Source organism: Malaclemys terrapin, chromosome 4 (assembly GCF_027887155.1).
Source record: "Malaclemys terrapin pileata isolate rMalTer1 chromosome 4, rMalTer1.hap1, whole genome shotgun sequence".
Lineage (NCBI taxonomy): Eukaryota > Metazoa > Chordata > Testudines > Emydidae > Malaclemys > Malaclemys terrapin.
Genome location: NC_071508.1, coordinates 1,980,287 through 1,995,993, shown reverse-complemented (window position 1 = coordinate 1,995,993; position 15,707 = coordinate 1,980,287). Strand labels below are relative to the sequence as shown.

Here is a 15,707-nt window from a genome sequence, read left to right as displayed (position 1 = left end):
AAGTCTTGACCATTACTTTAGCTCAGGCCTTAGGCCTCATACCAGGCTTCTGATGCAAGGGTTTATGGTTCAGGGCCTTATTTTACCACACATCCCCCTGGCTCAGGTTCCTCACTGCTGGGGAGAGTGCTCTGGGTTAAAACAGGGTTATGCCACAGAGCTGGGGATAGATTGGATGCAGCATTCAAAAGCTACCATGTTACAGACAAAGAGACAAACGTCCAAACAGGCAGTGCTGGTCAGTTGAATATAAGGCACTTTGCAGATTCAGCAAAAAAAAATTCTTTCTCTGCTTAGATTGCAAGAGCTCATTTGGGATCTTTGCTGTGCCTGTCCCAATGGGGATCTCAGTTGGCAGTTGTTTATTGCCTGGCACAATGGCTCCCCGATCTCAATTGGGGTCTGTGCAGCACCCGGCACAACAGGGGCCCCTCACTGAAACCTGATGGGGTTTTTGGCTGGCCCTGTCCCAACAGCAAAAGAAAGAGGATGGGCCAAAGAAAAAGCAGGATCCTGAGACTGACAGCCCCCAGGGCCAATGCGGAGAGGCCAATGCTCCAAGTCAGCCTGATTGACAGGGAAGGCAGGACAATGAGGCAGAAAGGAGCCGGGGTGGCCCTCCTCTTTGTGAGCTGGGCAGAGCTAAGGGGAGCAGAAAGCAGCTGTGGAGAGCAAGGGGGGTCCTAGCAGAGGACCCAGTGCAGGGAGATGTTGCCAGACAAGAGGCCTTGCAGGTCAGACTCGGATGGGGGGGATGCTGGGAAAAAGGGTCCTGCCACCTAGTGCCTGAGGGCATGTGACCACCACCAGAGCAGGTGTCTGACCCACGGTGTCATCACAGCATAGCCAGGACCTGGGTAGGAGGCCTGGGATGGGTGAGGAACAGACTGTGACCTTTCCTGACATACCAGCAGTATATGTTTAGGGGGGAGGGATAGCTCAGTGGTTTGAGCATTGGTCTGCTAAACCCAGCGTTGTGAGTTCAATCCTTGAAGTGGCCACTTAGGGATCTGGGGCAAAAATCAGTACTTGGTCCTGCTAGTGAAGGTGGGGGGCTAGACTCCATGACCTTTCAGGGTCCCTTCTAGCTCTATGAGATGGTATGTCTCCATATATTATGTATGTGGTGTCACCATGCCCACAGGGTGGGGCTTCTTGTTTCCTTTAACCTTTCCCAGTTTTTCCTGAGTTTTCTTATAGTTGCTGTTTAATAAATTGTATTAGGTTTTAACTGATTGCAGCGATCAGTGGGTCAGGAAAGCATCCAGTGTGGAGAGAGCACCCCTGAGTGGGAATACCTGGCCTGGTCCCTGTCCTGAGTGATCACGACATGATTGGGGGTGGGTCAAGCACCGCAGGAGCCCTGGGCCCAGCCTTGTCGGAGAGGGGAAGGGGAGTTCACAAGGTGCAGGCTTCTGGGTAATGGGAGTTGGAGCGAGGACTCGGCGCCTTTTGCTAAATGATTCCACCAGGGCCGTGCAAAAAGCAGGAAAGTTCCCCACAATCGCAGGACCATTCCTCTGCTTACACAATTGTCCCCTCTGGAAAGGGCAGAAGGGAAAGGAGCCAAGAGCCCTCAGCCGCACCCACGGCATCCAGTGATCAAACCCGGAGACTGAAAGACAAACTGAGTGGGGAGTGGCCAGCCCGTCACTCTGTGCAGAGAGACACACTGAGAGCAAGGGAGGCAGAGGGAAAACATCAGAGACAAACAGAGAAGTAACCTCAGGATCTGCTCTTGAGTCTGTTCACCAGGGTGAGCTACGGGCTATAATAGCAGAGGGCTGCAGGTTGGGAGTGAGGGGCACGGCAGAGCTGCGGGGGGGCAGGGCTGGGCTAGCAGGGGCTGCGGGGCGGGAGTGAGGGGCACCGGCAGAGCTGGGGGGGGCAGGGCTGGGCTGGCAGGGGCTGCGGGTCGGGAGTGAGGGGCACCAGCAGAGCTAAGATCCAGGGCTGAGGGTATCTCAGCAACAGGGTGCTCTGAGATGTGCCAGGAGGCAGAGCAGGGCTGGCTCTGGCTGTCAGAGCTGCCAGGCTCGGTGCCCAGATCCACTCCAGTGACCTTCCTTCAATCCCCTTTCCCTGCCTGCGGCTAATGCCTGGTGGGTGCAGTTTGCTCTGGCTGGCAGTGCTTGGTCCAGGAGCCCTGGCGCCCTGTGAGCTGCGGGTGGCAGAGGGTTCAGGATGCCCAAGGCAGCCCCCCTGCAATAAGAACAGAAGCAACGGCAGCTGGCATTTCCCAGGCTAGTTGGACAGCTGGGCTGGCAAACACCAGGGGGCTCTGAGAGTCTCACCACACTGCTGAGCCCAGTCCTGTGTTTCCAGCCCGGCCAGAGAATGGGAGTGGCCAGCTCACAGCAGCTGAATAGAAACTTACCCTGCCAAGTGGTGGAAAACTAGGGATAGAACCCAGGTAGGGTTACCATTCGTCCGGATTTACCCGGACATGTCCTCCTTTTGTGTGCTAAAAATAGCGTCGGGGGGAATTTGTAAAGCACTCACAATGTCCGGGATTAGCAGAGCGAGCGGCTGGGAGGGCTGCAGGGAAGTCCCGGGCTGGACTCAGGAGCAGCTGTAGAGGAGCCGGATCCGCCCTGCATTCTGAGCCGGCAGCTCCCTTGCAGCCCAGTCCGGCAGCACTGTGCAGGGCCAGGGACCGGGTTTTGTTGTGCAGGGCCAGGGACCGGGTTTTGTTGTGCTGGGGAGCTCAGCCACGTGTCCGGCTCGGCTCGCACAGAGCCCAACACCCTGTTCTGAGCAGCAGGGTAAGGGGGACCGGGGGCAGGAAGGTTCTGGAGGTGGCAGTCAAGAAACGGGGGGGGCTTTTTGGGGGGAGTGGAGAAAGTTTTGGGCAGTCAGGGTACAGGTAGGGGGTAGGGTCCTGGGGGGCAGTTGGGGGGGGTCTTAGGAGGGGGCAGTTAGGGGACAAGGAACAGGGAGTCTTAGGTAGGGGGTGGGGTTCTGGAGGGCAGTTAGGAGCAGGGGTCCCAGGAGGGGGCAGTCAGGGGACAAGGAGCAGGGGGGTAGGGGGCTGGGAGTTCTGGGGGGGGCTGTCAGGTGGCAGGGGTGGGGAGATGGATCGGAGCAGTCAGGGGACAGGGAGCAGAGGGGTTTAGATGGGTAGGGAGTTCTGGGGGGGGAGTGGGGAGTGGTTGGATGGGGCGTGGGAGTCCCAGGGGTCTGTCTGGGGGTGGGGGTGTGGATAAGGGTTGGGGCAGTCAGGGGACAAGAGGCAGGGAGGCTTAGATAGGGAGTGGAGTCCTGGGGGGCAGTTAGGAGCAGGGGTCCCAGGAGGGGGCAGTCAGGGGACAAGGAACGGGGGGAGGGTTGAGGGTTCTGGGGGGGCGGGAAGTGGGAGGGGCAGGGGCGGGGCTAGGGCGGGGCTCCTCCCGTCCTCTTTTTTTCTTGCTGAAATATGGTAACCCTAAACCCAGGAGTCCTGGAGCCCAGCCCCTCACCCCACCGCAATCTCCTCCCAGAGCCAGAACACAAGAGTCCTGGCTCCCAGCGCCCCTGCTCCCCAGTTCTAACCATCTCCCATCCCCCATCTTAGCGCTGGTGTTCCCATGTGCTAGGTCCTGAGCCAGTGAATCTCCCCAAGCCTGTGGGGTCAGAGGGATGGAAAGATTCTGGGAGCAGATCACCTGCTCCATCTGCTTGAACAACCCTGTCTCCATCGAGTGTGGCCACAACTGGGGCTGCCTGCAGCTGCTGGAAGAGACAGCGCCAGTGAGACCAGACAAGCCAGATAAGGGGAAAGGACCTTTCCCCTCTAGGGCATGCTGGATCAGATCCAACCCCAGGGTGGGGACTGGCTGGCTCAGAAGGGTGGGGAATGTGGCACAGACTCATAGGCTTGAAAGCCAGAAGGGACCATCATGATCATCTTGTTTGACCTCCTACATATCACTGGCCACAAAACCTTACCCACCCACTCCTGTAATAGACTCAGAACCTCTGTCTGAGTTTTGGAAGTCCTGAGATCATGATATAAAGACTTCAAGTTACAGAGAAACCACCATTTCCTCTAGTTCAAACCAGGAAGTGACCCCTACCCATGCTGCAGAGGCAGGTGAAAATCCCCAGTTTGAATTCATCTTTTTTAGACATGGGAGACCAGAAATGCACACAGCATTCCAGGTGAGGTCTCAGCAGTGCCTTGAATAATGGCAGTAACACTTCCCTGTCTCTACTGGAAATACCTCGCCTGATGCATCCTAGGATTGCATTAGCCTTTTTCATGGCCACATCACATTCATGACTCATAGTCATTCTGTGATCAACCAATACACCCAGGTCTTTCTCCTCCTCTGTCGCTTCCAACTCATACATCCCCAGCCTATAGCCAAAATTCTTCTTTTTAGTATCTAACTGCATGACTTTGCACTATTGAATTTCATCCCATTTCTATTACTCTAGTTTTCAAGGTCATCCAGATCGTCTTGTATGATATTCTGGTCCTCCTCTGTATTGGCAATACCACCCAACTGTGTGTCATCTGCAAATTTGAGTAGCACACTCCCACTTTTTGTGCCTAGATCACTAATGAAAATGTTAAATAAGATTGGTCCCAAGACCGAGCACTAAGGAACTCCATTAGTGATCTCCCTCCAGCCTGACAGTTCCCCTTTCAGTATGACCCGTTGTAGTGTCCCCTTTAACCAGTTCCTTATCCACCTTTCAATTCTCATCTTAATTCCTAACTTCTACAGTTTAACTAATTTCCCATGTGGCACTGTATCAACGTGGATCCTGGGGGTCTGTAGCAGACCCGAAGCACTGTCCCAGGGGAGCCTCTGGTACCTTTCTTCCCCAAAGTGATTTTGACCCAAACAGATTCCATTTTATCCATTCTAGCCCTTCTAATTCCTTTCCACTCCACCTTGTCATTAGCATACAATGCTACTCCACAACCTTTGCCTTTTTCCTTTCTTTCCTGTAATCCAGCCATGGCTGTACTGCCCCATGGTTCTGTTCTCCCGATAATGTCTGGTTCCCCGTCCCACACCCATAGTTCTACTTCCTCCATTTTGTCACCCGGCTCCTGGCGTTGCTGATCAGCCATCTTACTGCTTCCGCTTGGCTTTGCTCAGATTTCTCACCCGGGTAGGTACAGTCGTTTTACTAGTAGTGTCGGTGCCCTTGGCACTATTGTTCTTTTCATCCATTCTCCCGCCCTCTGTCCTTCCTTTCTCCACTGCTGGGCCCTGTCCTACTTGATTTGCCTCCCGCTCAGTGTGAGAATCAGGCCTGGAGATTCCATGAGCATCTCCCAGGGTTCCTAGTTTAAAGCCCTTTTCATCAGCTGTGCCAACCTCCATCCCGGAAGTCTATCTCCCTCCGCACGCAGGTGGCATCCCTCCCATGAGACCAGTCCTCTGTCCGTGAGCGCCTCCCAGTGGTCGAACATCCCCAAAGCCTCCTTAGCCCCACTGCCTGAGCCATCTGTTGATCATCAGCATCTTGTCTCCCCTTCACTCTCCTCCTCCAGGGACAGGTAGAATCCCATTGAAGATCCCCTGAACCTCCATTCCTTGAAGGGTATTCACCATGCAGACACAGTCTCCCTTAATGCATCCCAACAAGAATGTAGGGGTCTTTCCCCTGCAGGGAGTGCTGGCTCTGATCCAGCCCCAGGGCAGGGGGACTGCCTTGATCAGGGGGGTGGGAATGGTGCATAGGTTTCTGATCCATGGGCAGGGACTGGCTGGCTCAGGGGTGGGGTCCGAGCTCTGACCCTGCTCTGTCCCCGCAGCAGGGGCCGGGAGCTCAGATGGAGCAGGGGCGCCCAGTGCAGCTGGTGCGTCTGGACGAGGAAGGGGGCCTGACCCTGGACGAGGAGGCCCTGAGCCGCTGCCTGGAGCAGGGTGGGGTGGGGGACGCCCCCGTCTGCCTGGTGTCCATCATCGGGGAGCAGCGCCGGGGCAAATCCTTCCTGCTGAACTACCTGCTGCGCCGGCTCCAGAGCCCGGTGAGTGTGAACGGGAGCTGGAGTGAGCTGGGTGTGAACAGCCCCATCCTGCCCCCTGCTGGAGGGCTCAGAGCTGCACACGTGTCTGTGAGCGTTCTCTCTCCCCACCATGTCCAGTTCGCTGGAGCCATGGATGCACCCTACCCTGGAACATAGCATGTCTGCCTGTTTGATTGAGAGTGCTGTCTGTCTGTCTGGATCTGAGCATGTCTCTCTGTCTGCCTGTGTGTCTGTCTGGAATGCTGAGAGTCTGTCTGTCTCTCTTTGTCTAAGACAGCAGTGGGTCTGTTTGTCTGTCTATCAGACTCTGAGCCCATCACCATGTTTTCCTCCCTGCCTCACACTAGAACAATTAACCCCCATCCCCTTCGTAGGGCTTTCAGCGTGGGAGAGGGGAGTACCAATCACTCTCCTCCCCGACCCTGCACTGACCCCCCACATGTTTCCCCACTCCCCCTCCTCCACAGGACATGAGGGACGGGTCGTGGATGGGCCAGGAGGAGGAGCCCCTGGAGGGGTTCGAGTGGCGAGTCGGTACCCAGAATGTCACCAAGGGGGTGTGGGCCTGGAGTCAGCCCTTCTGGGTCCCGGGAAAGGGAGGCAAGGTAAGGGTCAGGGGTGCAAAGAAGAGGGGAGGGAGTCATGTGGGTGCTGGAGATGGGAATAGGGGAAGAGGGCTGGGAACAGAGGGAATGGGGGATACAGGGAAGGATGGAGCGTATGGAGATGTGGGGCAGGAGGCCCAAGGGGAACCTGGTGCAGAGATGAAGGGGGCAATGGAGAAGAGACAGAAGGAGGGCGCTAACACTGGGAGGGTCCGGGGGCAGGCAAAGAATGAGATGCCAGGTCCCATCAGGGCTCAGCAGGGGTGTGGAGGGGCCGTGGGTGGCTGGACAAAGCCGGGAGCTGACCTGGGGCTCTCACTCTTGGCCCGCAGGTGGCCGTGCTGCTGGTCGACACCGAGGGCTCTATGAACATTGAAAGCAACAAGGAGACCAGCATCAAACTCTCCGCCATGTCCATGCTGCTCAGCTCCTACCAGGTTGGCGGGGTGGGGGGGCAGTGAGGGGTGCTGTGCTTCAGGGAGTGGGGTGGATTGCTTAGCAAGGGGCGCTCTCCCCTGGCACTCAGGGCTGTCCCCGATGCCCCATGCGGCGCTAGGGGGTGCTGTGCTCGGGGTGGGTGACGTGCGGTGCTAGGGGGCGCTGTGCTCGGGGTGGGTGACGTGGCTGGGAAGTGGCCTGGGGCGGCCGTCACTGCTCGTTGCTGTAGCTCTGTCCATCTCCTGGTTATTTGCAGATACTGAACATTGGCTGTCGGGTGAAGGACCCGGATCTCGAATACCTGGAGGTGAGGCCGGGCAGCGCGATGCTGAATGTGGCTGTGTCAGGTTCTCCTGTTAGCCCCACAGGGTTATTATCCCTCCCCATAGCTCCTGTGGGGAAACTGAGGCCCAGAGAGAGAAACTGATTCTCCCATGGTCACGTGGGCCTCTGGAGTCAGCACTGTCACCGCACAGCCCAGCCCAGCTCTCTGCTCCCAGGTGTCCGGCATTGGCCACTGGGCCAAAATAGGACCTCTCCCTCCCCTCCAGCCCAGCTCCACCCTCGGTGGGAAGCTGCTGGGGCCAGGGCCTGGGGCGGTCGCTCTGCCCCCCTGCTGTGCTTTGCTCTTACCCAGCCCCAGCCCCACCGGTTCAAGCCCCTGGTAGTTGCACCCTTAGCGATGTCACTGCCGCCTGCGGTACGCGGCGTGTCCTGCCCCTGCACCGTGCCCTGGGGGGATTCTCTGTGCGGGGGAGGGGTTGGCTCTGGGAGGGTTTTTATCTATTCACACTTCCCCTGGTCCAGTCACTGACAAAAACCTGGTTAATGCAGAGATACGGTAGCCGGGGGAGAGCTCGGGTAAAACCTGTGTGGCTGAGATCGTTCGAGGCGTGAGCAGAGCTGTCATGTCTCTGCTGGGGCTGTGGAAAGAGTGTTGGTAGGGCTGTCGGCCTGAGGCAATGGTGCTTTTGTGGGGTGGATCTTGGGAACCCATTGGGGAAAGAGACCTCACATCGAGATCACTGACCCACCTTCCCCCCCCCACCTCAACGGAGCGCCCTGGAGAGAAGGAGCAAGCCACAGAACTGGCTCACAGTTCATAGGGCACAGAAAAGAGGGGTGCACCAATGGCCATCCCCCTGGTGCCAGACCCCCAAGCCCCACGACCTCCCCCCACCCTCTTGGCCCAGTGCAGCCTTCTTCTCCCTCTGCCCCATGGAAAATGTCTCTGTCCATCTCTAGCTTCATTTCTAGCTTGACGGGCCTCACCCTCTGCAATTGCAGAGAGAGCAGCTCAGATACAGGGGGGCGATCAGGCCCCTTTCTATTCACAGGCAGGATTCCCCCACCCAGTTGAAATGCCACCAAGACCCCAGACTCACCTCTCCCCCCATTCTCTCTGCTCTGCAGATGTTTCTTCAGGTGGCCGAAGTGGTGGGAGAGGCCTATGGACTGGAGCCCATTCAGGTGAGATGGCTTACCCCCTCATTACCGCTTCTGCCCCACGTGTCCCCACATTGCACCCCTCCCTCTCTCCACAGCATGCTCCTGCCCCATGCACCCCTTGCCCCACTCCTGAGGGGTTGAGGTTTCCCCATCAGACACCGTTCTTCTCCCCGTCCCAGCCTCCCCCACCCTCAGTGACCCCCACTCCCCTCCTGTCTCCCCTGCAGCATCTAGACCTGCTGGTGAGGGATTGGAGCAGTTCCCTGGTCCTTGGAGCCCGGGGTGGGAAGAAGCATCTGAGAGACGTCAGACAGGTGAGTGTGGGGATCAGAGGGCAGAGGAATGGGGCATGGGGCCTTTCCACTCTAGGGAGCGCCCGCTCCGATCTGGCCCCACAGCAGAGCACTGGCTGGCTCAGGGAGCTGGAGAATGGGACACGGGGCCTTTCCCCTCTAGGGGACTGGTAGCAGCACCCGTTATAAAGGTTGCCTATAACTTTGCCAAACTTTAACTGTTTGGGCTGAAGTTTTCCATGCTTGTTCTCTGCCCCAGCCTGAATTCTTTCTGTCTTTCTCCAGCTTTTTCTGAGAATGAGGCTAAAGAAAACATGTTGTTTGGCAATATTGAAAGAAAATTCTGAGGTTCCTTGTTTGTAGCGCCCCCCTGCTTCGGCAGGGGGGAGGCCCGTGTGTCAGAGATATGCCACGGGCTGTTCCCTAGAAAATCCCCTCACATTTGGCCAAGTAACAAGCTGTTGGATAATCTCAGTTTGCAAATACTCAGGAGAGACTTTCTAGAGCAGGGGGCTGCAGGATGGGTCACAAGTGCAGGGCTGGTGTTATGGGGTAGCAAATAGGACAATTGCCTGGGGCCCCTTGCCACAGGGGGCCCTGCTAAGCTAAGTTACCTGCTTCAGACCCCGATGGCCGGAGCTGAAGCTGAAGCCCGAGCTAACGATAGGAGGACACGATTTTTTCAACTAGCGGGAGTCACAATTGTGTTTTAAGTCCAAAGGGGGGTCACCAGCACAATAAGGTTGAGAAACACTGTTTGAGAGTTTAGCCACTGAAGTCTCCAAAGAATCCATCCTCACTGAGCAAGCTCCACACGGGGGCTGCAGAAGCAAAGCTGGACATTTCCTGAACCAGAACTGAGAAATGGGGTGCCTGTCGCTCCCCTACTCTCAATAAGCCCAGGCAGCATGGAGGAAGAAGCAGCTTGATTGTAGTGTGGAGGGGAGAAAAGCCAGACTTGGGGGAGGGAAAGGAGCAGGGTGGGACAAGGGGTCTGGATAGACTGGGAGGTGGGAGGGCCTGGGAGAGGAGACTGGGATTGACAGCCACTCCTTTCTCGTCTTGCAATCCCCTGCCTCGTTCACTGCACCCCTTCCAATACTTACCACAAACAAGCCAGGGCTCCTCCAGACCCTCTCTGACTGCCCGGCAGGTCTGGCTAATGTTAACACAGATGTTTGTGTGTTAATGTAACGATTCCCCCTGGCTCCGGCAGATTCTGGAGGAGACGTCCCCTAGCAAACACCCCAAGGCCCTGGAAGCGCTGAGCAGAAGCAGCAGCCGCTGTTACCTGATGCCCTCCCCTGGCAAGCGGATCATGACTGGGAGCGAGGGAACCCTGAGAGGTAACGGATCCGAGAGAGCAGCTCTGAGCCCCCTGCCATGTGCAGAACAATGCGACTGGGTCACCGCCCATGCCCGCACGTGGAAGGTAAAGAGAAGAGGGATCAGATGGGCCCTAGATTCCCTCATCATCGTCCTTCTCTCTCCCCTTCACAGACATGGATGAGGATTTCCGGGAGAGCCTGAGGGACTATGTCACTGCCCTGGTGGGCTCGGCCGGTCGACACGTCCGGAGGAACCAGCATGGGGAGCTGCTCACCGGGACACAGCTCGCTTCCTGGATAAAGGTGGGGACCGGTCAGCTGTGCTGCAGGGAGTGGGATGGGAGTGCTCTCCTCTGGCAGTCAGTGATAACCCCAGTATCCATGGAACATTGCTGTGCGGCTGTTCCCCAGCTTTCCCCACCCCCACACCAGAGGTGGCTGCATCTCAGCACCGGGTGAGCCATCCACATGTTCACAGCCTTTCTAAGCCCTGTGGAGTTTGTGAAATGATGATTCCTTTTGGTTCCTTTGCAGAAATTCTCTGATCTAATGAAGACACATCACTTTGGCTTCTCCTCCCCCTGTCAGGTACCATCTCTGCCTCTGACCTGATAGTGGGGTGTCTCCCCGTTTCCATGCATGCCAGAGCTGAGGTGATTTGGGGAGCTGGGTCCATCCTGATGGACACGACTGGAAAATGGTCTGGATGAAATCTCAGGTTCTTAGACTGGTAGAAGAATTTCTCTAGACTAGAGGGCGGCTGGTGCTGGAGGGTTCAACCCACCAGAATCTCCAGTCTGTGAGATCTGTAGCATCAACCAGCCCTGTGGGTGTTGGCGGGCAAATGAGAGCAGTTTATTACAGCTGGCCTGAAAATGGGGATTTTTGTTTTTCCTGCAGAAGCCGTTGAGTTTCCTGCAAAGCCCCCAAATGTTTCCATTTGGCAATGCCACCAAGGTAGCTCCTGGGAACTGTTGTTCATGCTTCTCACATGCCCCATTCTCCTCTATGGGTTGGGCACACTGGTGGGACAGCCCTTCCCATGAGCCCAGCTGCAGAGGACAATGGGGCAACTAGACTTCATTTCCCATGGTGCACCAGCATCACCTCTCTTTGTGATGTAGTGTGACAAGGGAACTGGGTGAATAGAGGAGAATGGGGCAAACTACATTTCCCACAATGCATCATGGATCCTTATTTTAGCGAGGAGAAGCTGGATATCATGGCCCTGGTGCATCATGGGAAATGAAGTCTGGCCAGGGAGCCCAGCATATGCAGAAGAATGAGGCATCTGAATTGCATTTCCCATAATGCAACAGCATCTCCTCTCTTGGTGTGTGGGCCATGGCCCCAGTGAATCATGGAAGGCAGATGTGGCAGCAGTGGTGAGGGAAGATGGCTTTAAAGCCACTATTGTAATCTCTGGAATATGGGACTAGGGTCCCTGGATCCATCAGGTGTGAAGGGTCTGAGCCTGAATCAAGCTGGGAGCCAGGGTTCAAACCCTGTTGCTTTGCAGTGTAGCCCTAGCTCCATTGGACTCATGCTCTGGGAGGCCGCCCAAAGTATCCCACAGGCTGACTTTCTTTTCCGGCCCGTCAAGTTTGGTGGACAGTCCAGTTTTCCCACGCTGCACCGCCAACAAAGGGCCAGAGCGGCCGTATCTGAGGAGGGCGCTAGGGAGTCTGGGATATGGGCGGTTGCTCTCAGGCCTGCATAAAGCAGTGTAGATGCTGGAGCCGCAGGCTAGGACCAGGGTTCAACCAGTCCTAACCTGGGGTTACAAATGAGTGTAGATGCTTCAGCCCTAGGTTAACAACCCCAGGGGTGGGTAACTCGAGTGCTACTAACCCTGGCCTTACATCGCCGTGTAGATATAACCTGAGACATTGACTGCAAAGTTCTACTGGGCGTCAGCCTCAGATCGGCTGGGACGGGTACTACCCAGGCCCTCTTTTAGAGGACAATTGGGGAGTGGGACTTATCTACATCGCGGGAATAGACCGGCCTAGCTATTCGGGAGTAACTCCTCTGCAATAGCCACTCCAGCACAACGTCAGAGCACGGACTATTCCAGAGACATTGATCCTCCACAACATGATTTAACCCAGCCCAGAACAATACCCCTCCCCCACCCCCAAACGAGAGCTGAGATTCACACCCAAACCACCTGCCTTCTGGCAATTGATAAAAGCCCCCAAATACCAGCCTCAGGCTGAGCCCAGCTGAGACAGGGGTTTGCAAAGTCCTCGGCTACGGGAAAGTGGCGTCAGAGCCAAGTGCAGGTCGGGGTGGGAAAGAGAGCCGAGGCTGGGTTGTTGTGAGGGTCACACTGCAAACCGGTGCTGCCCGAAGACCCAAGCGGCTGCCACATGGGCTAGCAGTGTCGCTCTGTTAGGGGAGGCTGTTGCAGTGGGAACTGCAGCCACTAGGTGGAGTTGGGACCCCATGAACTGCAGTTCACCCCAGCCTTGTCCTCCCTGCACAGATGGCCATCACCTTCCACAACCAGAGAGTCCTGGACAGCGCGCGCCAATACCACGCTTTCTATCTGAAGGACAAGGTGAGTCTGTCTGGGGGCTGTGCCCCCAGCCAGGGGAACCCCAGGTAAAAATCCCAGCCAGTGCCGCAGGCTGTGGGTTGTGTGGCAGGAGATGGGACGTCATATTGGCTTGTAGGATGCTGCGGAGATGGCAGACTCCAACCACGGCACATCCCGAGCCCTGATCTCGGTCACAGGAGTGAGGGGAAGTTGCTGTGCTGTAGCCAGAGGGTCCATTGGTGAGACAGGGTCACACACCCTCCCCTTCTAACAGTCTTGGCCCCCTTCTCTCCCGCTCAATGCAGGACGGCCTGTCCCAGCGCATGGTCGACTGTCTGAAGGTGGATCCGAGCGCAATGGAGCAGCAGTTGGTGGAGCAGCGCAGGTCACTGCTGGGGCGGTGCCGGGAGGAGATGAAGGAGCCGGAGGAGACCCTGCTGACGGCGCTAGAGGCAGAGCTCACTCGGGAGGCTGAGACCTTCCTGGAGACATACGGAGGGCGCTATCAGTGTCACGCCACCAACAAAAGAGTCATGGACAGAGCCCGCCGAGACCACGCTGACTTTCTGAGGCAGAAGGTGAGTCAGGGAGGGGAGCGCTGTGCCTCTAGCCAGGGGAACCCCAGGGAACCATCCCAGCCTGACCCACGAGCTCTGGGCTTTGGGGCAGGAGATGGGAGTTCTGATCTCCGGCTCCCAGGGTGGCTGCGGAGATGGGAGACTCCAACCCATGCACACTGGGGGCCCTGATCTCGGTCAGGGGGGGTTGTGCAGCGCCCGGCACAACAGGCCCAGATCTCAGTGAATGGGGTGGAGGGAAGTTTCTGTGTTGTAGCAGGAGGATCCATAGGTGAGACGGGTTGCACACACGCCCCTTCTAACAGCCTTGGGCCCCCTTCTCTCCCCTTTCTCTCCCGCTCAACACAGGACGGCCTGTCCCAGCGTATGATCGACTGTCTGATGGTGACACCAGGCGCAATGGAGGAGCAGTTGGTGGAGCAGCGCAGGTTGCTGCTGAGGCGGTGCCGGAAGGAGATGAAGGAGCCGGAGAAAAAGACCCTGATGACGGCGCTAAAGGTGAAGCTGACTCGGGTGGCTAAAACCTTCCTGAAGACCTACAGAAGGCGCTATCGGTGTCACGCCATCAAGGCAGGCATCGCTGTAGGGGGGTTGGTACTGGGGTCGCTGAGCAGTCAGCTTGGAGTTGTCGGATACAGAGCGGTTGCCACTGTGGCTGCAAAGCTAACCCTTCCCTAGGCAGCATTCCTTTGGGGCAGGGGTGGGCTCTACAGCCGGGATGTACATGGGCACGGAGGTGGGTGACAACACTGGGCGGCAGGAAAGTGCGAGAGCTGCAGCTGCCCACAGACAAAGGGCATCACCGTTGGTACAACAGTTGGACTGGGAACCCTGCTACGTTATTTTGACCAAAACACTTTCCAGGCAGGCCTCCAGCTGGGTCCAGAAGCCATCAGGGCTCAGAGAATCCATGTCTGTCCTCGGATGTTTGACCCAATAGTTACTTTCCCGCACTATGAAAAACTGGTGTTGTATTTCTAATTGGACTTTGTCTAGCTTTAACTTCCATCCATTGTTCCTGCTCTGCCTTTCTCCTATGCTAAAGGTATGTGCTGGTTGCAATAAAAAACACTTCAAAAATAGACAGTGGCAGTATCAAGGTTGCCCACACAATCTTAACGCTGCCCCCTTGTGCAAGTGCATTAGGATACAGTTTTTATTTCCATGATCACTTGAGAACATAAGAACAGCCGTACTGGGTCAGACCAAAGGTCCCTCTAGCCCAGTATCCTGTCTTCCGACTGTGGCCAATGCCAGGTGCCCCAGAGGGAGTGAACCTGTCGGAGAATAACAGAGTTCTCACTCTTTGTTTGGGTACAGCAAGTCAGATACTTTATTTTCTCTCTATCAATTGCATAGAGGGAGAGAGCTAAACAGGTCTCTCTACAGGTAAACAATTACAGCATTTATACCGTTCATTACAGACAATAATAAGAAACAGCTGCATTTTGTTTATACATAGGCCATCTTGATATCTTATTTTCCTCACTTGTTTTGACTCTAGTCTACATACAATATTTTCTACACATTATCTATACAAGGTCACAACAACTTCTCACACAGTTCTTTCCCACTCGCCTCACACAATCCTCGCTTCTACAAATCTCGCGTTATTAAGGTTACAGTTAGCCTGACTCTTGCTAATGAACTGTCATGCATTGCATCCCCTTCCTGTCAGTTCTTTCTCTGCTTCCACAACCTTCTCTGCTTCCACACTTTCAATGACAGATATATTCCACAACCTCCCTCGAAAGCCTATTCCAGACACCTTAACTACCCTTAGAGTTGGAAGCTCTTCCTAATATCTAATCTAGATCTCCCTTCAGTCTCCTCAAGATTAAACAAGGTCAGTTTTTTTAACCTGTCCTCATAGGTCAGGTTTTCTGAACCTTTGATCATTTTTCTTGCTCTCCTCTGGACTCTTGAATTTGTTCACATCTTTCCTAAAGCGTGGTGTCCAGAATTCAGCACAGTATGTCACCTGAGACTTCACCATAGAGTGGGCAAATGACCTCCCATGTCTTACTGACGACACTGCTTTTAATACAGCCCCAAAAGATATTAGTCTTTTTTGCAACAGCATCCCCTTGTTGACTCATATTCAATTTGAGATCTGCTATAGCCCCCAGGTCCTTTCCAGCAATACAAACACCCAGCCAGTGATTCCCCATTTTGTAATTGTGCATTTGATTTTTCCATCCTACTTTGCGCTCACCTTTCCTGAATTTCTTCTTGTTGAATTCAGACCAACTCTCCAATTTGTCAAGGTCTTTTCGAATTCTGATCCTGGACTCTAATTCATCACTAGGCTTGGAAGGATCAGATTGTTACCAGTAAATGTCAATTTCACTGCATCAACCCAAACCAATGAACAAATATTTCCATTGGCAATCATCAAAATTTACCTATAGGAAACATAAGAAAAATGTATCAGAAGGGTGGCCATGTTAGTCTGGATCTGTGAAAAGCGATAAAGAGTCCTGTGGCACCTTATAGACTAACA

The 15,707-nt window shown here is 55.3% G+C and overlaps 1 protein-coding gene across 1 annotated transcript; it reads left to right on the top strand.

Moving 5' to 3' along the window:
- Window positions 1-1,712: 1,712 nt before the first annotated feature.
- On the top strand, window positions 1,713-14,277 carry LOC128835909 (RING finger protein 112-like). The gene is made up of 13 exons (XM_054025802.1): window positions 1,713-1,756; window positions 5,756-5,971; window positions 6,439-6,576; window positions 6,909-7,013; window positions 7,271-7,321; window positions 8,428-8,484; window positions 8,691-8,777; window positions 9,973-10,102; window positions 10,257-10,387; window positions 10,619-10,672; window positions 12,573-12,647; window positions 12,932-13,204; window positions 13,553-14,277. Exons 2-13 carry the CDS (start codon window positions 5,774-5,776, stop codon window positions 13,880-13,882), a joined length of 1,629 nt encoding a protein of 542 aa, XP_053881777.1. The 5' UTR covers window positions 1,713-1,756; window positions 5,756-5,773; the 3' UTR covers window positions 13,883-14,277.
- Window positions 14,278-15,707: the final 1,430 nt, after the last annotated feature.